This window comes from Musca autumnalis, unplaced genomic scaffold (assembly GCF_047663935.1).
Source record: "Musca autumnalis isolate F117 unplaced genomic scaffold, ASM4766393v1 scaffold_1, whole genome shotgun sequence".
Classification (NCBI taxonomy): Eukaryota; Metazoa; Arthropoda; class Insecta; order Diptera; family Muscidae; genus Musca; species Musca autumnalis.
The window spans coordinates 251,110,647-251,135,263 of NW_027411644.1; the positions used below are offsets into that span (position 1 = coordinate 251,110,647).

Sequence of the window (24,617 nt, forward strand, 5' to 3'; positions counted from 1 at the left end):
CCGAAAATTATATGTGATATTGCTAAAATTTGCTGGATCCAAGTTATGTAACTTTTGTCAGATAACCCAATTTTCTGACATATTGATTTTTTTGAAGTGTGTGTATGATTGCGGGACATCGATGCTTTCAATTTTGTTGACAAACAAAAGGTTTTTAAGTTTTGGTCACCAATGGGTAAAGGTACCTGTTATGTATTAAGTCCATAAAGGGTTATTTTTTGCAAACGTCGTCCCGTTTTCCTTTCTGAAAGAAAGCTATTGAACCAAATATTGAACCAAATACTTTTTTCAACTGTATGACTTTTGGCCAGTGAAATGGGCTATTTAACCTATAGTGCAATGGTCAACGGTAAATTTCACCCGCGAAATGCCAAATTTAGTTTTATAAAGGTAATGAGTTCCTCTTCTAAATATAACTTACGGAGAAACATATCTTTCAGGAATAAAGATATAGTCATTATACATTTTTACAAATTTTCACACAAAAGTTTTCCCGCTAAATATTATCAGATCATCATTAGTCCGGTCAAAATAGACATGCGTATAAGGGGGAAATAGCAAAAATTCCCACAAAGCTGAATTTTGGTGGAGAGCTAGGGTTGGCCATTAGAAGCAACGTCCTAAAAGTCCCCATCGATCCCATGTGTGCAAAACAAGTTATTCGGGGTCAAGGGTCATTTTTGGAGGCATTATTCAGTTTTTTTAATTTTTCTCAAAAACGGTAATACTAAGCAAAAGCCCGCTAAAGTAAAAGTTGTAGATTCAATAATTGTCTACAAGATTGGTCTTTATGATTCGTAAAAAAGACTTCCCATTTTCGAGATATCTCGATCTAAAGGTCAAATAAAAAATTAGCCGCGTAAGTACATTATGAGGCGAACCGGTTAAAGTAACGACACCATGTGTTAGATACTTCCGTAGGCTTTCAAACGATATCCACTTTACATTAATCGGTTCAGTAGAACCGGGTCTAACCCGGTTTTTAAATTTGGCCTTTCGGGTCTAATAACCGGCGAACCGGATCCGCAACCGTTGAAAATTATACATTTCCGTAATCAGCGCAACAAACCCTAGCTTCGGACAAAACTTGAAAAAAATCTGAGAGTTTTCGTTGGGGTCGTTCCCGTTGGGCTTTCGATTATACATGTTGGTTAAATGGGCTATTTTTGCATAAAATGACTCTAACATTGAATAACTCTACTAAACACACTCCGATTTTGTTGGAATTTTTTTAAGAAGATAGCTATAATTCCGCTCTTCAAGAAAACATATATTTTTTTGGGGGACAGACCCGATTACTTCGCTTATTTTAGTCGGTTCGTCTGAATATGTGCATATTTCCCTTATGAGTGCATAAAAATCATGTGTTTTTTAGAACAGCTATATCTCAAGAATGGTTCCTTCTAAGAAAAAAATTATAAGGGTCAAACTTGTAGATAACTTTTCTGTCTACAATATTTACTTTAGTCACTTTTTGATTATATCAACCGTTTTCAAAAAATAAATCCGAAAACCTAAAAACCCTTCAAAATTGACCTTTGACTCCGAATAATTTTTTTTGCACACATGGGATCGATGGGGACTTTTAGGACGTTGCTTCTAATGGCAAACCCTAGCTCTCCACCAAAATTCAGCTTTGTGGGAATTTTTGCTATTTCAATGCATATTTTGACCGGACTACATGTTAAATTGCATGCTTCTTTTTTGTCGTAAACCCAAACCTTACTTTAAATTTCGCGTCTATTAGACCGTCATAGCGACCTATAGAGCCGCTACAAAATCAGATACAAATTTTGGTTTTGGTATATTTCATACCCCCAAAATATTTCACGATCACCACCAAGAACTAATCGTTTCTGGTTAGAACCCGACCTCCATTCAAAATTTCGTGACAGTTGGTCCATAATTGCGGCCTGGAGTTTGATTACAATTTTCAATAAACAGACGGGCGGACGGACACACATCTCTAAATCGCTTTATCTCGTCGAGATATGAAGTTTGGTATAGGGGTCATCGACGAATATTTCGCGGTTGCATGAATTTTTGCGTGCACCGCCATGCGGCTCGATTTTATACTCCTTTTTAGCGGGTTCATCATCGCTCATTTTTATTATATGGCCTAGCCAACGCAATCGTTTCATCTCGATTCCTTTATCTATACTGATGTCGTTGTATAGCAGATACAGCTCGTGGTTCATACGACGCCGATATTCACCGTAAACGCTCTTCTTCGTATTTCACAACTGATGTTGTTGGTTGTGTTTACGGCGGTGCCGAGGTAGACGATGTCCCTTACTACCTCAAAATTATAGGAACCAACAACGTCAACAGTTGGCCCGATCTCTATGGACGCATTGCGCAACGACACCATTAACTTTGTCTTCTCGCCGTTTACCGCCAGACCCACTTTAATAGATTCCCTTTCGACTTTTTCAAAGGTACCAGTTACTTCCTTTACCGATCGGCCTATGATGTCAATGTCATCGGCGTAAGCAAGTAACATATTGCTGTTTGTATATTTGTGCCACTTCTTTTCACCTTCGCATCTCGTATAACCTTTTCCAGCAGAGTGTTGTAGAGATCACACGAGAGGCCATCACCTTGTCTGAAACCTCTTTTGATACCAAACTCTTCGGAGAGGTTCTTTCCTATTTTAACTGACGTTCGAGTATCAGTTAATGTCATTCTACAATGCCGGATGAGCTTTGAAGGGATACCAAATTCAGACATTGCCTGGAATACCGTTGAACGTAGAAGGCTGTCAAAGGCTGCTTTGTGGTAAGTGTCGATCTGCATCTCTTGGTTCGCACATTATCCCTGACACTATCTTGTAGACAATAGGGAGAAGGCTTATGCTCCAATAGTTAGAGCATACAGTCTTATCTCCTTTCTTGTGGACAGGGCACAGGATGCTCGGGTTCCAATCGTCGGGTACCCTTTCTTCCTGCCAGATGGTGCTAACCATCTAGCTGATGAATACACCTTATCAGCGTGTCGCCTCCAGTTTTGAACAGCACGGCTGGTAAGCCATCGGCTCCTGCTGCCTTATTATTCTTCAGCCGACATATTGCTGTCTTTACCTCATCTTGGGTGGGCGGTATACATTCAACACCATCTTCAGGGATTGGATACCACAGGTATCTTCGCCGTTTTCGCTACTATTGGATACCAACAGTTTGGAGAAATGTTCTTTCCATATCCTGAGCACACTATCTGTATTAGTTACCAAATTACCTTGCTGGCCTCTACAGGAGGATGTGCCTGTACCAAAGCCATCAGTTTGATGTTTCACACTTTGGTAGAACTTTCGGACTTCATTCTGGCTCCCGTACATCTCGATTTTTCTCTCTCTTTTTCCTGCGGAAAAGACGTTTCTCCTCTCTCCGATTTTTCGGTCTGGCGATTATTTCACTTGTCATAAAACTCGACTTTCGACTTTTTCATAACCGCAGAATATCGATTATGATCGATTATTCGTCGATTTTCGATTTTCTTTTGAAAATGTAAAACCGCCAAAACAGTAAAACCGACAAGTCAGCAATCAATGGGCAAACTCGAAAATCGATCGCAAGATAATCGATTATGCGATTTCACTCCAGCCAAAAGTCGACCACGATTTTTAGACTTTTAACTGCAAAAAGTCGACTAATCGATTAATCGAAAGTCGATTTACCTATCCCTATTGTAGAGTAGCCCTATATGCTACATTTTTCTCTTCGGTAGCAGCACGACACTCCTGGTCATACCATGCATTCCTTGGTAGAGGTCTCTGGTATCCAAGTACTGATTTCGCGGCTGTTTGCATGGAGTGGGCAATGTTTTGCCATTGTCCTGATATGTTGTCGGGACGAAGAGTGCTTTGATTAAGCAATTGGGCCAGTTGAGTGGAATATGCTCTCAGATGTTTCACTGTGGAGACTGAATTTTCCCGCTTGCGCGATGAGCTAGTTCGGCATCGGAAACTCGTCGATTCTCAGCGTTACAGTAACTAGTTCCACTTCTGACCCCTCACAGTGCAATCAACTGTAAACTTTAACATGGGGATGTCATAGCAGGTAACCAATTGACACTCTATGTATTACCTGTAGGTGGTATTGTACTAGTTCCAGGTTTACAGTCATGTACCAGTTTATTTATATAAAAAAAGTGGTGGGAAATAGTCACAATTGACGCTTCGTCGTTTACTAGTTTAGGACAATTTAAATTGCGACAATTGGTGTTGCTAGCGGGTAGAGAGAAGAAGAGGGCGATTTGCATATTTCCTCCGTATTCCTTTTTTATACCAGAACAATATGAATAATATGTACGAAGATATTCAGTCCATCAACACTAGCTTCTGTTATTGGATGCTTCATTTATATTAAAGTTATGAAGAACATGTAAATGTGAATTATTTATACAACTCGTCGTTTAAGTTAAGTTAATTAAGTCGCAACTGACGCTTCCTCGTTTACTTGTGGATAAAAAGGTGACAATTGGTTCCCCCTTGCATTACTTAGGGGCCAATATTAGTACTAGTACTGATTAGAGCTAGTTCTGGACTACTTAAATTGCGACAATTGGAATTTTCGTTCCGACTGTTGGGCCAAAGATATTCTCCTTTCCAATTTTGGCATTAAAATCGCCTAGAATAATTTTAATGTCATGGGCAGGGCAACGGTCATAAGTTTCTTCTAAGCGCTCGTAAAATATATTTTGGTCTGTTCGTCCTTGTCTTTAGTGGGAACATGAGCGCAAATAAAGCTGACGTTGAAGAATTATGATTTTAATCGAATTGCATCGAGTCTTTCATTCACTGGGGTGAAGCTGGAGACTAGATGTTTTAACCTCCGACCAACTACAAATCCGCAACCAAACTCATGCTTTGTGTCATGGCAGCTATAATAGAGTGCGTCACCTTTAGGTGTTGTTGTGACGCCTTTCCCAATCCATCGTATTTCCTGTATGTCAGTAATGTCGGCCTTGTACTTTTAAAGTACATCTGCCAATGCGTAAACTGCACCTTCTCTATAAAGAATGCGAACATTCCAGGTGCAGATTCGCAGATCATGGTCCTTAAAACGTTTGCGGGGTTCGTCAACTTTAGATGGGTTTGTTTTTCTTCTCTTTTGTTTTTTCATAGTAGGCTGCTTTTTCTAGGGGAGGGTTAATAACCCGACGCCCACACCCAAGTTTTTAACGTTCTTATGGGTGAACGCGCGGCACAGGTGACACCACGTGGAGGTCAGTGTCCACTTGAGATGAAAGAGGGATCAAGATAAATCCTGGGCTTTGCCATGTTAAAGCCGGTCTTGACCGTTCTATGGTATCTTCCATCCCCTACGTCACCTATATACTTTATACAAATGATTATTTCTCTGCCTTACAAACGGAAAAACAAACTTAATATACCCCCCATACTATGGTGGATGATATAACGGGTGATCCAACTGGAGGTACTTTTTTCAATAGCCTTTTTAGATTGATTAGGTGTGAGTCATGTCATTCAGTTGTGTTATTTTTGTTTAGTATTGATTGGCATTTCATCGTGGAAACAACAATGAACAATGTTTGCAAATAGCTTTATTACGAAAATTCACGCTCTTTGAGGAATGTGTTTCGAACCAAATTTTGTTCAGCAATGAGGCCCATTTCTGGCTTAATGGGTATGTAAACAAGGAAAGTAGCCATATTTGGTTTAAGAGCAATCTAAAGAGATCCTAGAGGTATAACCGCCCAGACAATTTCACGTTTCGGGCCGGTCGATTGGGCACCGAGATCGTGTGATATCACACCGTTAGACTTTTTTCTGTGGTGATATGTAAAATCTAAAGTGTATGCGGACAAGCCCGCTTTGATTCAGGCCTAGGGGCAAAACATCACTCGTGTCATTCGTCAGTTACCAGTCCAAATGTTCGAACGATTCATCGAAAATTGGAATCTACGGACAAATCGTCTAAGACTTAGATGCGGCCAACTTTGATAGACATGAACTTAAGTAAATAAATCCCAAGGAATGTTCGTTCAAATGATAATAAACATTTCCTATTCAATTAGAATTGTTTGTTTTTAATGAATTGAATTTTAATCGAGCTACCCTGACCTAAGGAGTTTTGTATTGAAAAAGTGAATTCTACACGCAGAGAAAAAATATTTTTCGCTTTTGTTGGAACAAAAATATCTGTTTTGGTTCCAAAAATGTATTTGTTTTGTTCAAACATTGTAATCCAAATCCAAAAATACCATCTTTTGTTCCAAACATAGAAAACAAAAACAACTTTCGAATTTCCGCAATATTGTAAAAATCGTTAACAATACCGATTGTAGGAACTATCATAATCTAATTTTGTTTACAAAAAGTATTGTCAACCCAGAAAACCAGCCCAGAAATTTTTGATTTGAGTGTATATACTTCTCATATACACTTTTCACATAACTTGGATATAAATGTCGCGTATAATATTGCAATCATTGATGAACACAATACATGGCTTGCTGCATTGGCCGACAACAAAGACAAATAAAAAGCCACAAGCACCCACCACAACATAAGGAATAATTAAACACCATAACAAACTCCGGTATAACACCAAACCTCAAAGCACAATGAAGTTAGAAGAGTGAAACAAAACAGAAACAAATAAAAACAAGAGTCTCATTGTTGGTATATGTACATACACACAAAAACAAAGATAAAGGCCGTCATGTCATACAAACAAAACTCACCATAATTGTTTTTTTCAACACGACATCGAATAGCGAGAGAAGAGAAACAATTGTCGAAGAAAAGAGAGAACTATTGTCCAGTTGACAAAAACTATTTCCGGATTTAACAAAACCCAATTGTTGGAATCACAATACTACCTTTGGAATTTAACAATATCTTTACAATACATATTTTGCTCTTCGAATATTGTTGGATCAATCATATTTTTTTCTCTGCGTGTAGCGAAGTCCCACACATCCAACCAATATACTACCATCGTTTCGCTGGTGGTTTAATTTAGCTCATTAGGTATATGGGATGTGGTTTTTTTTCTTTAAAAAGATGGGAACCTCTAGTTGGATCACCCTTAAAAATGATTTAAACATTATGTAAAAATATGTATGATAAAAAGATAAAACTACTCCTCAGCGAAATTCAACTTCTCAAAATTTTAATTGTTTAAGTCCAATTTCCAATGCACTTCTACTTGAATAAGGCTTGAGTTGTCACTTAACTTGTTAACTTCGTTAAGTGTCTTTATATGGAAAATGACATTTGGAACACTTCAACATTCCATCAAAAGAAATGTAGATATATACAATATTTTATAAGGAGTATTATTTCTTCTTCATCTTCAAAAAAAAGCTGAGTTTTTGCCTAGGTGTGTCAAATCAATTAGACATTTTTACACTACAAGTGAAATCATCTATTATAATTTTACTACGCATTTCATCACGATTTTTGGCTGAAAAATAATAGAAAATAAAATTTCTAGCTTTACTTACCACTATTATTGAAAATAAGATTTTTGCTTTCAAATTGTGAACGTGTTTAAGCTGGGGTAAACTGTCCAATGCCTCCAACGTATCTGTCCTATTTTCTAGATACAGCAAACGATACTGAGAAACCATGCCGCTAAAGAAATGAAAACGAAAACAAGCCCACAGAGATTAGAAGTAGAAAAAAATCAAAACAATTGAAATCAATCATAACTAAAAAACAAAAACAAAATAAGTTGAAGGCAATTTCAAACACTTCAATCCATTGGCTTTGCTTAGCCATATTGGGAAAGTGTTTTGTTAATAACATGTTACCAGCAACATAAACAAAAACCAAAACAAGAATGGAGGAGTTACATAGAAGTGAGAGTGATTTTTGTATCTCTCTGTCTAACTTACCTAATTTCTTCATTGGCTGAATCATCAGAATGATAGCCATCACTGCAGCTGCTGTTACTGCCACCGTTGGGTGAACCGATGCTGGGTGTGTTGTTGGGACCATTTAAACTTTCTGGTCCCATCATTTGAAGCACCACCTCGCAGCCGCGAGCAAAATTCATAAGCAAACCGGCGGCTGGCCGCTTCTCAAGATTTGCCTGCATATCTACTCGTTTCACTTGACCCACTGCCTTAAGTACTTCTTTGTCGTTCTCAACACGCTGGGATAGATTTTCAATAAGACTAGCTAATTGTTTGAGAGCAGGTTTATCGAGTAGCGTTAGAATGGTTTTGTTGTCAATCAAACGCTGTTGTATATCTCCATAGTTTATGGCCAAGAGACGTTGATGTGACGAATGTGCAGGATCTTGATTAATGGTTATCGCACTGAGTTCTTCCAGTTTGTGTAGAGCAACTTTATACGTGTCAATATGCCGTTGCAGTTCTGTCTTCAGTGCTATATGTAGGGAAATCAATTGTCCTGAAGAATCTGTGGTAAGACCATGTACACCCAATCCTTGTACAGCATCATTGAACGACTTGCGTGTCTCTCGTATGGTATGCCGTAGATTAGGTTCATATTGCACCAACGATTGTAAAAGTTTGAGGCAGCGTTGCTTCAGTCCCGGATCATGAGGATTTGCGAAAAGTTTCACCAATTGCCAGAGTACAGCTTCAGTGGGTACATCGGGTTTTGGCGAGGGATTTACTGTGATTAATCTACAACAAAAAATGTAAAGTTATGCTGTGAAATTTAAGATAATTTTTGTGCAATTTTGATGTTAATTTATCATTAGAGTTCAGTTCATTTAATATCAATTTAACAATACCCAAATCTGACTTCCAAAGTGACCTCATCCCTGCTGGGACCGCGATGCGCACTCATGCGCCTATGGAAATTATATCCCATATGATACATCTTTGTTTACATCCAAAATTGATGAAGAATTGTCAACAATCAAATTTAATACAGAACCGGATGTACTACATTTTCATTCCTTCTTCTTCCACTCAAGATCAAGATCTTCAAACGGGTCAAAAATCATCATTAGACAAAGATCCAGATGAAACAATCATATTAATACGAGTATAAGTATGCAAACTATCGAAAATGACACTGTAATATTAAGGAATCAATGTCATTAGCTGATTGTTCCGAAAGTAGCACGGACTCATTTGACAGCAGTACGGATAGTCCATGGGAGGGTGACAATGCAACATCCACGAGCAAACGGAAGTATAACCCAACAGGCATTGCAAGACGATTTGTTACAAGTTCGAAGCTGTCACAACGTGACACAACGCAGCAATGGTGTGCCACCAGCTTTTCGCTGAGGACATTGAAATGCCAATCCCATGACAGTCACGAATCCACAAAGCTTACTTACTTATTTATTTGGCCCTCTATAGAATATTTGTCCTATATGCCGAACTAAAAAAAGATTTTCATTTCTATCTGTTTGTTGCCTAATTTCTTCTATTTGAAATACCGCGTTTTTCGATCTCGTCTTCCACTTTTTTACGCTATTGAAGCCTTGGCCTTCCACTTCTGCCTGTATCGCCACGCGGCCGGTATTTATATGGCTTCCCAGCTAACATTTTGTTCCTAATTCGTTTCGAATTCGAACTGAATTTCTGAATTTCTTTCGGTACGAAAGTTGTATGGACGTGGTCACCGAATTCGGAAAGAATATTCTAAGGAAATTCTAAAAAATATTAGAGTTTCGCGACGAATTCGGTCCGAATTCGAAGCTAAATTATTGGAAAATTCGGCGAAAAAAATCAGATTTTCTGACAGAATTCGGTCCGAATTCGGAATATCGGTGGAAAAGTTAGATTTCCTTAAGAAAATCGGTGGAAATTCGGAAAGAATTTCTGAAAAAATTCGAAGAAAAATTTAGATTTTCCGAAAAAAATCTTGGGCGCTGACGCCTTTGATAGTGACACAACACACACAACAAACTTGCACGTGTAACTTGAAGCTATCAACACTAGCTTCAATTCCCAGCAAAATGTTATGGAAGTGGTTCCATGAGATGCCATGATTTCACTGGATCTTTTGCATTGGTTCAAATGAAGTCGTGAAAGATCCGATCTTTTCATCAGCATTTGAACCCATTCGAAGGAAGTCGTGAAAGATCCAATCGTTTCATCCGCATTTGAACCAATTCAAAGGAAGTCGTGATAGATCCGATCTTTTCCTTAGCATTTGAACCCATTCCATCGATCCAATAGAGATGAATTTTATGTTTTTATTTTAACACATATTCTTTTATTTATCTAAATATGTACGTTTAAAGCAATGTAAGATTTATTATGCTAGGAAGTCCGTCCCAATCATTGAGCTAAAAGTAGAGTCGGACTGCACTCTTTGGTATTAGTCGTGTTCCTTTACGTGCCTGAGGTTACCAGTTTTTACCCGCAAAGTGTTTCCTTACTTTTAAAAGCAAACAATATATTTGAGAGCAGTTTACCACTTTTACCATTTTTGCAACAATTACCATTTTTAAAAGTAAAGGAACAGACCATTTATAAAAGTTCCCTTGCCTGCTCTAGAGAACCCTGCTCAAAAAGTCGATTTGTAGATCCCTAAACGTTGTAAAATAAAGTTCACGAAATAGTAATCTGCAGTTGGAGTAATATCCTTTTGTAAGATGAATCAAAACCTGTTGCGGAGGAAGTAAACTCTGTTGCGTGCAGCGGCGGTGTTTAGACTGCAACAGCTGGGACGGCCGGAAGTCAAGTTTCTCACTTAAATTTACAACCTGTCGCTTGCCAAACACATCGTTCCCGAAGTCTGGAAAATAGGCCAGCTACTGAAGCCCGAAAAGGATGCCAGCAAAGGTGAATCTTACAAACCGATTTCGCTTTTGTCGCCCGTAGCAAGGACCCTTGTGGCTATAGTTCTTCCAGCATCAGCTGTCAGGACAAACCAGAGTAGTTTTGGGTCAATACGCTCGGAATGGTGCAGCCGTCAAAATTCCTATAGGGCAAGTACTGATGACACCGTGGAAAACATCTGCCCAGCATACAGCACAGGCCCCCACGACACACTGCTCCTTTTCAATTGCCCTACCAATCCTGCTAAGAAACTTAAGTTTGCAGCTTTGTGGTTACAAACCATATAAATAGCGAAATAGCCACATTCTTACGATTGATAGACCCAGAGTCAGATTAAGCAGAAAAATGAGAATACAAACATATTGACTACTGTTACAACAACGAGAACAAACTGCAATTATAGATGTAAACTTTCTGATGATAAATAAATTATAGTTATTTCATTAATTCCTTTATATTAATAAAATAAAAAAAATGAAAATCATTTTTCAATACAGCATTTTCCATTTTCCGAACAAGACGTGAAAATTACATGCCAAAGGGTTGGTGAAAATGACATGCCAAAGTTTAGTGAAAATTCTATTCTTGGGAATTGGTTAAGATGGCATGCCAAAGGATTGGTATAGATGCCATGCCAAAGAATTGTTGAAGATGCCATTCCATCGAGTTAGTAAAGATGACATGCTTAGGATCTGAAAATGAATTGCATCTTTTGGGGGTCACGCTCTTGTAAAAAGAATGAGTGAAGATGCTGAAAAAATGACATTCCATTTCACTCGCACCCATTCTTGAATAGCATCTTTGGCATCGAACATTTTGCTGGGTTATTATATGTTGCATAACCAATAACTTTGTTTTTCGATATCAGCCAAACAAAAACATCCCTTAGAAAATCGATTAGAAATCGGAACGAAGATTCTTAAGATACCTCAGAAAATGTGCAGAGATTCTTAAAAAAAACTTTTCGAAAATCGGTCAATTTTCTAGGAAAAAATTAAAGAAATCGCAAATTTCTAAAAAAAAATATTCAGAAAATCTCAGAAAAATCGGAAATCAGAGCAATCGGAAAGATTTGTTAGCTGGGTTTTTAGTGGGTTCATCATTACTCATTCTTATGACATGGTCTAGCCAACATAATCGTTGTATATAGACTGGGGTTATGACTTTTTTACAACCTGGATACGAGGTTGTATGATATTTTGATGAGTTTTTACCCAAGATTGCATAAAATCTTAATTATAAAGTGATTCGATGAAAAAAGCTTCCGCACAAAAAGCTTTTAAAGTTTTTATTTTTCAGAACTTTTGACAATTTTTGAAGTCACTATAAGCAGATATTTAACTGAAAACAAAGTATAGGGGAACACGGCATAACCAAAATAACATAACCGTTTGTTTCTCACTAATTTTGTCATAGTATTATAACATATATATGATTTCATATTATATAACTTTATTTCATATATCATAAAAACTTAAGGTGGTTTGTGCGGGACCATTTTTAAAATTTAAATGGAATTAAAGTTATTTTAGTCATTAATTAATATTTATTAATATTTTTTGAGAAAAATGTTTTCCTAAAGTATCAGTCGGCTTTGTCGACAGAGATATACCCTCAGCCTGTGTGGATTGAAATACTTTTTTTTTCCAAAAAAAACTTATGGATTTAGGGGGTTTTTTAAAAATGTTGGGAGTATGTACCGACAAAAGTGCGGATAGGGTTAAAGCTCAAAAATTTGCGGGGATATCGTTAGATAGCGTTTTTTTTAATCATACTAGTCTACGAAAAACATAATATCGCTGTAAACGGGGTCACTAGCAAAACCTTCGATAAAAATGTCCAAAGGATCCTCGAACAGACCCTTAACCACACAAAAATGTTGAACATTTGTGTGGGTGGCACCACAATGATTGGACAGATAGGTCCCAAATTTGAACATAAACTAAGTTTCGACAATATTTAAAGATCCAAAGTTTGGACCAAATCGATTGCTAAGTCTATGAGAAATAGCGCGTACCATTTTAGCGAATATTTTCGAATTTTTGTGGGGGAGGTACCGGAAGAAGTAGACCTATAAGCACCACCTTCGAATTTCAACTTATATTCGAAGAAATATTACGATATCGAAAGTGTGGACGAACGTAGTATTCGGTTCGAGCTCTCCAGCCACTACATATGGTGCCATAGGGTTTTTTACAACTTTCGGGCTGTTTTCTCAAGAAGTATGGACTTGCCCCTGAAAAAACTTTTACTGTCGTAATTGAGGCAGCGAATGCAAGTTGCATCATCAAAAATCAAAGTGATTGGAGAGCAGGTCTTAAAGTGAATTTATCCAAAATTTTGTGTGGCAGGTACCCGAAGGGGTGGACCCATATAACCCATGTTCGAACTTGAACTAAGTTTGGACAAAATATTACGAAAGCCAAATCTTGGACCGAATCGGTTGATCCGTTCGAGAGTTTTCGTGCGCTCCAGCCAGACAGACGGACGGACGGACATGGCTAAATCAACTCCAAATTGTCTGAAACACATTTCGCCCAATATACTTGGGGTCTAAAACCATTATTTCTATGAGGCACATTTTGCCCGTATGAAAGTGTATATACCCTCGTTGTGCGGAACCTTTTTTTAATAAAATGGAATAAATGTTATTTTAGGCATTAACAGGCAAAAGTTCATTCATTCTCACTACAGGAAATCATTTTTGAGAAAAAATGCCAAAAAGTCATAACCCTAATCTCGACACGTTTAACGTTATGCTGATGTCGTTGTATAGCAGATAAAGTGCTTATTTTCACCAACAAGGCATAGTGGCCCGTAGATCTTTTGAAGAATTTTTCTCTCAAACACACCAAACACTGCCTTATCTGCTTGCGCAAATATCCAGGCTTCGGAACCATACATTACCACGGGCAGTATCAGTGTTTTGTAAAGTATTGTTTTGCAAAGAATTATTATTCTTTGACGAAATGTGTCTTTGTTTTTAAAGCCAAAGTAGCATCTGTTAGCCAGTGGTATTCTTCTTCTTATTTCACAAAGAGTAGTGCGATTCTCTAACTCATTTTTGAGTTACCGACAAAAATCTGTAAATTAATATGCTTATAAGTTCGGCATTTAACGATACTATTCGGTAAGTTAGCGACCAATAAAAAGTAGTCGCAAAGTCCTAACGATTGCAGCAATGTTTTTAAATTTTATTTGAACTTTTCGTGCATTATTTTGCGTTTAAATGTTACCGATATTTGTCGGTAACTAAACAAATGAGTTGGAGAATCGAACTAATTATATTGTTTGTTGTGTTTATGGCGGTGCACAGTGGTCGAAACCACTGATCTAGCGACTCGAAATTAATAACTTGCAAACGAACTGAGATATGTTACTGAAATTTTGCACAAACTCAGCCTGGGTCTGTGGGTAATATTGGGCCAAATATGAACAATATCGAATAATGTTTTGGTATAGCACCCATATAACGGAACCTTCCGATTTTCGGTATTTTGAGGATTTAAGCCACATTTTCGTAGAAAATTAGCTGTAATTTGGTACTTAGGGTTCCTAGTGGCCAAAAAACATTTCCATCCAAAATTATGGACATAGGTGCACGTTTTGATATAGTCCCCATGTATCATGTGAATACCATGTGAATATCATGACCAAATTTGTCAACCGACTTGGCAGTAATTTTGCATTCCGTGTTCTCACTGCGGGTAAAATCTTCTTACAAAACATTTTAAATACGGATTTATGTTTCGATGTAGCCCCTCTTATGGTTCGTCGAACTCGTTGAATTTTTACTTGTTATCCCATATTTATTAACAGATTTAGCTATAATATGGTATTTTAGTGTCTCCGGGGGTAGAACTCCTCCTTGCAAAAATTTCTCATGAAAGGTCCATATTTTGATATAGCTAGCTCCCATAAAAATTATATAGCTCCCATAAAAATGCACAAATGTAATAATTTCATATTTTAAATGTGCAGTTATCAGAAGATTTTTAAATATTTGCAGCCCTAATGTGGTTATTCTGTATCCAGAGAGTCCAATTTAATTCCCAAAAAATAAAAATAATCGAACCCAAGTTCGGCCAAGTTTAAAATATGCGCATTATAAAAATTGATTTTATTGAAAATTTATGGCTATATAACTATGTATCTCCAGACCCCAAACTATTTTTTATAATTTAAATCACACCCTCCGCTATCAATTAAAAATAAATGTTGTTCAGATTTGTTACGAATTTATTTAACATTTAAACAAATATGAAGTTATTTTTCTAGCAAAATGTTGTTTAATGTCTGATGCAGCAAAATTTCTTGTATTTGATGGTGAATAACTGAGTGAATATTTACAACAACAAAAATGAAAAAAACAAAGTGTCTGTAATCGATACAATGGAAAATATTTCACAATTTTATAGTTTTTTTTACTTTCGCGCCGCTAGATCAGTGGTTTCGACCAGTGTGCGGTGCAGAGATAGACGAAGTTTTTAGCTTCCTCAAAATTATTAGTGCCAACTTCCACAGTTTGTCCGAGTTCTATGGACGCATTGCGCGTCAATACCATCAACTTTGTCTTTTCCCCGTTTTCTGCCAGACCTACTTTAGCAGATTCTCCTTCGAGCTTCTTAAAGGTATCAGATACTTCCTTTACTGATCGACCCATGATGTCAATAAGCAAGTAACATGTGGATATTGGTGTAAATTGTGTCATTTCTTTTAACATCTGTATCTCGTATAACCTTTTGTCTGTTCGTGTTTGTCTTCGGTGGGAGCATGAGTCCAAATAAAGCTGACGTTGAAAAATTTTGCCTTGATCCGAAGTGTAGCATTCACTGGAGTGAAAGTGGATATATCGGCCTTGTATTTTTCAAGTACATCTGCCAGTGCGTAAACTGCACCTTCTCTATAAAGAGTGGAACATTCCAGGTGCAGGTTCGCAGTTCATGGTCCTTAAAAAGTTTGCAGGGCTTTGTTGTTTTTTCATAGCATGTGGCTTTTTGGAGGAATGGGTTACGCCCAACTCAAGTTTTTAACGTTCTTATGGGTGAACGCGCGGCACATGTTAGCTCTCCACCTTTAACGGGTGTGAAATGCAGCTTCCCAGGTGTCACCACGGGTAGGTCGGTGTCTATTTGAGGTGAAAGAGCGACCAAGATAGGTTCTCGACTTTGCCATGCTGAAGCCGGTCAGGGCTTTTGTTTGGTATCTTTCATCCCCTACAAGAAAGTTGCTCGGACGAAAGATAACTTCATAAGAACGCTTAATTTAGGGAAGTACGGAAATCACTGTGACAACGAACACCATGAGAGCTGTGAATAGCAGCCCATGACCCTTAACAATGAATCTATGCAAATTAGGTTGGCTGAATTCAAATTGAAAAATGGGAAAGTTCAAACATTCACAGAAGGATGTGTTAGATTTGTTAAGCCTGTGGGGTTCAATTGTGATGATTGTTGCCGATGCAATCAATCCCGCGGCAGCCTGTTCTATATACAAGATTGACCCGACGAAACATCATATCGACCAGGCGCCGTCATCCCACCAACTACATGTTTGTGTTCGTCTTTATTTTTATTTTGGGAGCGGTATGTCCGTAATGCCTGCTCCGGATATTTTTGGTCCGGCCGTCATAGACAGTAACTACGGACGATAGATTTGCAGCGGTAGTCAACGTGTAATCTACCATAGGTCGGTTTCTCTGAAACGCAACGCGTACCGTGGATGGGTGCATTTCAGGAACTGTTCAGGCCTGGCTTTCCTGAGGGAGTTTTGCGATATGGATTATGTTATTTCGTGCTGCGCCAACGTGATCCCCAGTGAGTCTTCGTCATCGTCGTCAGATTATGAAACTCCCCCGCAATCTCCCCAAAAGCATTACCAGTCACAGTCTTGAACACCGCGTATGTGACATTCATGAAGTTTAACTGCGATGGTCTACGCTGCAAAATAATTGCGATCGTGGATTTTATGTGTCAAAGAAATATAATGATCGCGTAAACGAAACTAAGCAACATACATATGTTCTCCGCTTGGTTAGTACGAGAAGGGTGGTGGGATAAGATTGCACCAGTCTGTCCAGTACCGACCTATCTCGCTTGAGCTCGACTCTAGTGACCCATACTCCAGTTCACCATACTTGGTGAAGTGTGGAACCACCGAGATAGAACTACTGAATGTGTATATCCGGTCGATTAATAGTTGTGTCCCGCGTTATTCGCCTGACATGAGGCCACTGTTTGAAGGTGATAACCGGCTGGTCCTAGGGGATTTCAATGCGCATCATTAACTATGGCATTCAACCCTAGGGAATGACCAGAGAGACATAGCGCTGACCAAATAGATAGCTCCACATTTTGCACCGTGAACAACCACTAGGATTAGAGGAGAATGCCATAGTTCGCGTGACTTGGCAACGTGTCATATCCGTGGATTGGACCAACTCCATATCCTCATCTTCATTAATAGACCACCCGATTTCATAACCTCTGAACGCCGTACTTTCCTTAACCATGGGAAAGATAACTGACAAGGATTCAGGGATCACCCCCTGGCTACATCGGTGGTTGCAAAATCATCCAAAGCGCTTGGACCTGACGGAATTTCAATGAGATGCTAAAACAGCTGGATGACCCGAGAGTGAAGTATTTAAGCAGTGTATTCAACCAATCGCTAGCCACTCTAATAGTTCTCGAAGCCTAGAAGATGAGCAGGGTGGTCCCGCCGCTGAAACCTGGCATCGTGCAGGCCGATTACCAGTAGCAAAGAGTGTGTCATCCAGTTGCGGATTATCAACACGGGTTCCGGAAGCAGCTTTGCACTACAACAGCTCTGAACGCCATTTCCACACATATTAGCCAGGGCTCAACCAGAACAGATCGTGTTACAGAACAGTGATGGTAGCATTGGACATGACTGTCAGCCATGCTAAACTGTTCCGGTCTTGTTTGAAACGCTGGGTCACCAACTATTTGTGCGGGCACCAGTAATACGAGGAATTCAGAAACAAAAAGGCCAAAGCCCGTAGATGGTAGTAGGGAGTTCCCCAAGGAGGGGTGACATGTCCGAAACTGTTTAACCTCTATCTTTCTGAAATTCCACGGCCACCCGATGGCATTGCTTAAATTACGTACGCGGATGATTGTATGCTCATGGCGTCAGGTTCCACTGTTGAGATGGCTAAACGCCTATCTCATAGATCTTGTTGAGTTCTTCCTGTCGAGGAATATGAAAATATCCGCCATACAGTTCACCACATGGACGGCGGAAATTAAACTCTCACTGAATGTGCCGGTCGACGGTACAATAATTCCGACCACAAACTACCACAAAGTCCTGGGGGTTCGATGGCATGTATAAGTCGTCCGCGCATGCCGCACCTATCTAGGATATGGAGCAGGAACAATGTCCTCAAGCCCCTAGCCGGCAGGACTTGGGAAGCTGTGTCTACTCAAAAGATCTCAAATCCTTGAAGAAGCACAATGATATGAGGTTATAAAAGAGTCATAACCCTAATGGTCATTTATCGGCTATATATTACACCACCATCATAATTCGAAACAACAAGCTCATCCTTGTCACGATCTTAAAATTTTAAAAAATTTCGCTTCGATTGATCTATGTTTGTCAGCCCAAAATTTGTTGGCCCTTTCATTATCATTGAAATAACGGTGACACATAGCTATATCGTTATATATCCTCGTTATTCTCCGATAGGTTAGTAAAAGGTCTAAGCCCAAAAATAAGCTGAATAGTCGAACTTTTCGCTTAATTCTAAAACGAAATAAAAACAAAGAGTTCTTGACTTACCTTGAAAAGAATGACTCCAACAGATATGAGCTATGCGGCAAATGTTCCAACAGCAAGTCAATCGGTAATTCTGCAATAACAGATCTCAACACTGAAGGTCCCAAACGTCCAACAACACCAGCAGCTTCACGATATTGCCGTCCCTCAGACAGTAGCATTAAACGTCTCAGCACTTGTCGTGGGCTAGTCAAAAACTCCCGACCATCTCTTGATGGGCCACGTATTCGTTCTCGACTATCGGCCATTGTTAGAGCTTCTTGATGATTTTTCAACAGAATTTGTCTCCTGTTTCAGATGTGTGTAGATTGGGGGGGTATTGTAGGATGGATGGATGTATGGGGGTTATGACGATTATCTTTAGAGTTTTTGGTTTTTTTTAGGAACAGAAAACGTGGAAATTGTTAATGGATAAAGTGCTACGTGAAAATCTATGTACAAGTGATGATGGCTTTAATGAATGCATGCTGAGAATGACAATATTTACGTATTTGTTCTAAGGCTTACAGCATTTTGGCAAGTGGCGCTTTCGGTAGAGTAATTAACGATCGATGGCTCCCCAAGGTGTTACATCTAAACGATATGGATCAGTTATTTCGGTGTTGAAGTTTCTGAAAATAAAAGGAAAAATTATTTTAAACTTCATTCTAAACTTCGTATCAATTTCATAGAATCAAAAAATATAATTTTATAAAACACCCATGGAGGACACCAAGCATGTACATGGAACATGATTACCTAAACAATGATTACATGGAACTCCCCTTTTTCCCTCCACAATGGTAATGTTAAAATAATGAGAGAAACACATGTACGGATGGACAGACAGACGGAAATAGACCCTATGCAACATGAAAAAGAGTACTTAAAAAGTAGAAAGAAAGAATTACTACATAGCGTATTCTAGCCAGAACTATGTGTGTGTGTGTACTCATGTATTATGTTTGCACGACAAAAAACATAACATCTAACAATGAAATGATAATGGTTAAGGTTTTGTAATAAAATCATGTTTTTCATTTGACTTTTTTCTTGCTTTGTTGTTCTAGACAATGTTTTCTTTACTGGTTTCATCTTCCGTTGCTTGTCAAAACTAATCTATTTACTTACCCTTTTTCTTTTGTTCTGTTCGTAATGGGAGAAAGAACTGTCTTCACCAACCAGCCAGCAGAAAAATTAAATCTCAATTCCGACATTACCGACATTAGGCAAACATACAATAATAATAAAATAAAAAAAACACTAAACCAACAGAACTTAGAAGGAAAGGTTCATTAAACCTGCAACGGACCTTTTAATGTTGAGGGTCTGTGTGTGTGGCTGTGTTACCTTAGCATAATCTGAAAAACAACTCCATCATCGGTTTCATCTAAAAAACAACATTGTCGCCGCTATTTTCGTATCTTCATCATCATTATCGCCACATTTGCCAGCAAATTATGATGATTGTACGTTAATATGGAAAAACACAGGTGTATCATCTAACAGCCACTGTCACACTGGGAGGATTTTTAATTTTAGATGTTACTAGCTGAACCCTGACTACGATAAAATATAATGGAATGCCATAATTATATTAACGTTTTTAATATTTTAACGAATAAATATAGGAGATATGAAGGCGTTATATACCTATTCAGGGTTGTTATGGAGCTACTATGGTAATTTTGTATGTTTCAGGAAGTAACACTCCTCCGAAAGCCTTTCCGCCTATAAGTATTCCTAATGATTTAGATATATCATAATAAACAAGTGAAAAAGTGTCAGTCGGCTTTGCCGACATATATGGTAACATGGGGCGGCTTCGCCACTGGGGCGCCTTCGCCAGCGCCGATTTTCTTGAAAACTATAACTGCTAGAGAAATGCAGTTAAAGGGAAAATTGTGAGTTTAACGAATATCTTTCATCTCCCAAAAGCTGGAATTTCTATCAAATATATGATTGCTGATGCACGCGGTTTCATGTTTTTGAGGTATTGCGAAAAATGTTCATGGTAGGTATATTTTGTGATATCTTGTATACCTTTTGTGATATCAAAATTATATTTTATACCGTTAATAGGCAACTACTGAAGAATATAAATCCAATTAATTTGCATGATAAAAGTAGTTATAAATGTCAATATATTCATATTATGAACTATGTAGGAGGTCGGGCGGCTACGCCATGATAGGGGTGTAGTGTGGTAATGTGAGAAATATGTCAGGTTTAACATTAATTGTTTATGCTATTGATATACCACACTATAATGTGAAGTTGAAATCAAATATTGTGCTAAACCTATCCAATTTGGCAATATTTTAATTTTTATGCCTAAATTCAAGGTACCTACTTCAATTAACGGCTAGAATATGTTTGTTTTGTAAATTTTAGAATCATTAAATAGAAAACATGTTCCTTTTATGCATAATGTTGATATTTCAGGAAGACGTATGGTAAATTACAGTTTTGGGGTCCGTTGAAGAATGTTCAATATTGATGGCGAAGCTGCCCCATAGGTGGGGAGGCTTCGCCACTTTTTAGACATTTTGTAAATTACATCTTTGTGTTTATTTCAGCTTTAGTTTAATTTGCTGGATGGGCTTATTGACCTGTTTATCGATACAGAGTCGGCGGAAAAGGGAACTGATGAAGTTGTTTGGTGACAACTGAAACTATAGTATTCCCTACCCTCCGCCCGCAACTAATCAATTTCATATCCACTGTAAAACATTTTGTTGTTATTCAAATACTTGAATACAACAAAATATGGACTAAAGCTGAAATAAACACAAAGATGTAAAATTCTGCAGTCCAACAATAAAAAACGCCATTTTGTAAATTCTCAAAAATAATATTTAAAAAACAAAATTATAATCATTTACATATCGAAACTTATAGTCAAGATATGCTAATATTTTTACCAAAAATAATGTTCGGAAAAACTTTAATGGTGTCGATATGAGAACATTTTGAACAAAAACGTGGCCCATGTTACCATATATACCCTCAGCCAATGTGGAGTGAAACTTTCACCTACGGACAGATCGAATGTATTTAAGGTCTCTTCAGAATTTTGTGGCCCTTTTGGGACATTTGAACTTGCGGACAAAAATGTGGATTAGGAATTAACTGCACTAAGACACAAATGCTGAACTCTTGTGGGGAGGTACCCTTAGGGAGGACAGATATGGGCCATTTTAGAAGTTAAACTAAATTTTGACAAAATATTAGGAGGTCCAAAGTTTGGACCAAATTGATTGCCCCATTGAAGTGATATCGTCCTAGAATTTTAATTACATTTTTTAAAAATTGGGGAGAAGTACCGGAAGTTGTTAACCGGTATTGCCCCATGAAACTAAGTTTGGATACAATATGACGAAGGCCAAATGTTGGACCAAACCGGTTGAACAGTTCGAGAGTTATCGTTCTCTCCGACAGCCACATATGGTGACGTAGGAGGTTTTTACACCTTTCGGGCTGTTTTACCGTCTAATGGAGGTAGCGAATGCAAATCGCTTCAACACAAATCAAAGTGATTCGAGAGCGGGTCTTAAAGTGAACTTATCCGAAATTTTGTGTGAGAGGTACCAGAAGGAGGAGACAAATATAGTCCATATTCGAACCTGATCTATACCTGGTAGATATATTAGGATGTGCAAAGTATGGATTACATCGGTCACTCCCTTCAAAAGTTATCGTGCGCACAATTTTTCCGAACATTTTTCAAGTTTTGTGGGGGAGGCACCTGAAGGAGTGGACCGGTATGGCTTATCTTCGAATTTAAACTATGTTTGGACAAAATGTTACGAAGGCCAAATTTTGGACCGAATTTGCAGATCCGTTCGAGAGTTATCTTGCTCTCCAACCACTACACTCGGTGTCATAGGGGCTCTTTGCAACTTTTATGCTATTTTCTCAGGAAGTATGGTCTTGCCCCTGATGAAATTTGTACCGTCGTATGGGGGGCAGTGAATAAAAGTTCTTGCAACAAAAATTAAAGCGATTCGAGAGCAGGTCCTAAACTGAACTTTTCCGAAATTTTGTGTGGGAGGTACCCGAAGGCGTACACCGATTGGGTCCATATTGGAACCTCATCTAAGTTTGGTAGAAATATCACGATGCGCTAAGTATGGACTAAGTCGGTTATTCCCTTCAAGAGTTATCGCGCGCACAAATTTTCCAAACATTTTCGAACTTTTGTGGGGGAGGTACCGGAAGGAGTGGAGCGATATAACCCATCTTCGAACTTAAACTAAGTTTGGACAAAATATTGCGATATCCAATTTGGGACCGAATCGGTTCATCCGTTCGAGAGTTATCGTGTGCACCAGCCAGCCAGACAGACAGATAGACAGTCGGACGAACATTGCCAAACCAACTCCAAATTGTCTGAATCACATTTCGTCCAAACATACTTGGGGTCTAAAACCATTATTTCGATGAGGCACATTTTGCCCGTAGGAAAGTGTATATACCCTTTCTAGCCTAAAGGCTGAGGGTATAAAAATGATGACTTCTACTGACTTCTGAGTTTCTTCAAAATTTCATTGAAATTGGACATACTTATCAAAAACATGAAATCGACCGAAAATATATATGAGAGCCATATTCCGATATGAACCGATCTCGATATAATTTGGCACATTTCCTTTTAGACCATATCCCGTCTCACATTCTAAATTTCATTGAAATCTAACATACATACATAGCGTGCTTGGTGCATAAAATACTGGAAATCGTCCGAAAATATATATGAGAGCTATATTCAAATCTTAACCGATTTCGATATACTTTGGCACATTTATTTCTGAAACTAATTACTTAACACATTCCAAATTTCAGCGTAATTGGACATATATAGCGTGTTTGGTATGTCAAATACCTCAAATTGGCCGAAAATATATATGGGAGCTATATTCAAATCTGAACCGATTTCGATATAATTTGGCACATTTATGTCCATACCAAATTCCGTCACACATCCCAAAATTTAGCGTAATTGGACATATATAGCGTGTTTGATACATCAAATACAGGAAATCGGCCGAAATTATATATGGGAGCTATATGCAAATCTGAACCGATTTCGATATAATTTTGCACATTTATGTCTAAACTAAATTCCGTCACACATATCAAAATTCAGCGAAACTGGACATATTAGCGTGTTTGGTGCATCAAATACAGGAAATCGGCCGAAAATATATATGGGAGCTATATTCAAATCTAAACCGATTTTGATATAATTTGGTACATTTATGTCTAAACTAAATTCCGTCACACATATCAATCGGGTATATATATGCATCAAATACATGAAATCGCCCAAAAATATATATCGGAGCTATATCCAAATCTGAGCAGATTTCAATACAACGTGGCCAACTTTGTTCTAGATGAAATACATTCGCACATCCTAAATTTGGAGACTTTATCGTTTACCATTCTATAGATATTTGCATACAGAATCTAAATTTTTGGAGCTACCTCCGATTCTGATGCTATATATCTCCGATCAATATGGATTTTATAGCCTATGTTACTTACAGGCCATGTATTTATATACTCTGAAAATTTGAGGAAGATCGGTTCAGCGGTTTTTGAGTCCATAAACTTCAAACAAACACACGTACAAGCATTTTTCTACTTTATATATATATAGATATTTTATATTTAATATTTTATATATTATATGTTATATTTATTTTCTTTTAAGAATTGCATATATCTAAATAAATATACATATATCTAAATATTATTCAGAAAGTGGATTTTTTAAAGACCAATATATTTGCTTCTGTCCGACATTTTCCAATAGAAAAAGCTGATAGTAAAATATAATCTGGTATTTAAATCAGAAAGTGCGATTCTACCTATTTCGGTATTACAAGCCATGGTGGCCAAATTTAACAAACTTCGTTACTCCAGAAAATTGAGCAGAAAAGTCATTACCAACTTCGTGCACTATATGCATATGTGTGTACATTAGGGATGCACAAAACAATAGATGTGACAATATATGAAACGAAATGAGATTTACGCTAGAGTACTGTTTTGTGCATCTCTAGTGTACATAGAAATGTAGATAA

General features: G+C 37.9%; 1 protein-coding gene across 4 annotated transcripts in view; it reads right to left on the reverse strand.

Moving 5' to 3' along the window:
• LOC141391186 (uncharacterized) overlaps nucleotides 1-24,617 on the reverse strand; it is a 249,377-nt gene that overhangs the window by 16,982 nt on the left and 207,778 nt on the right. For 2 of the 4 annotated variants that reach the window (XM_073964096.1, XM_073964095.1), the window contains exons 2-5: nucleotides 19,054-19,157; nucleotides 18,550-18,904; nucleotides 7,864-8,622; nucleotides 7,471-7,600 (exon numbers count right to left, since the gene is read on the reverse strand). In XM_073964096.1, coding sequence (XP_073820197.1) covers nucleotides 7,471-7,600; nucleotides 7,864-8,622; nucleotides 18,550-18,794 — 1,134 coding nt within the window. In that variant the 5' untranslated portion in view covers nucleotides 18,795-18,904; nucleotides 19,054-19,157. Of the gene's footprint in view, nucleotides 1-7,470; nucleotides 7,601-7,863; nucleotides 8,623-18,549; nucleotides 18,905-19,033; nucleotides 19,158-24,617 lie in introns of all 4 variants that reach the window. The other 2 variants (XM_073964097.1, XM_073964093.1) reach the window with 2 other exon arrangements.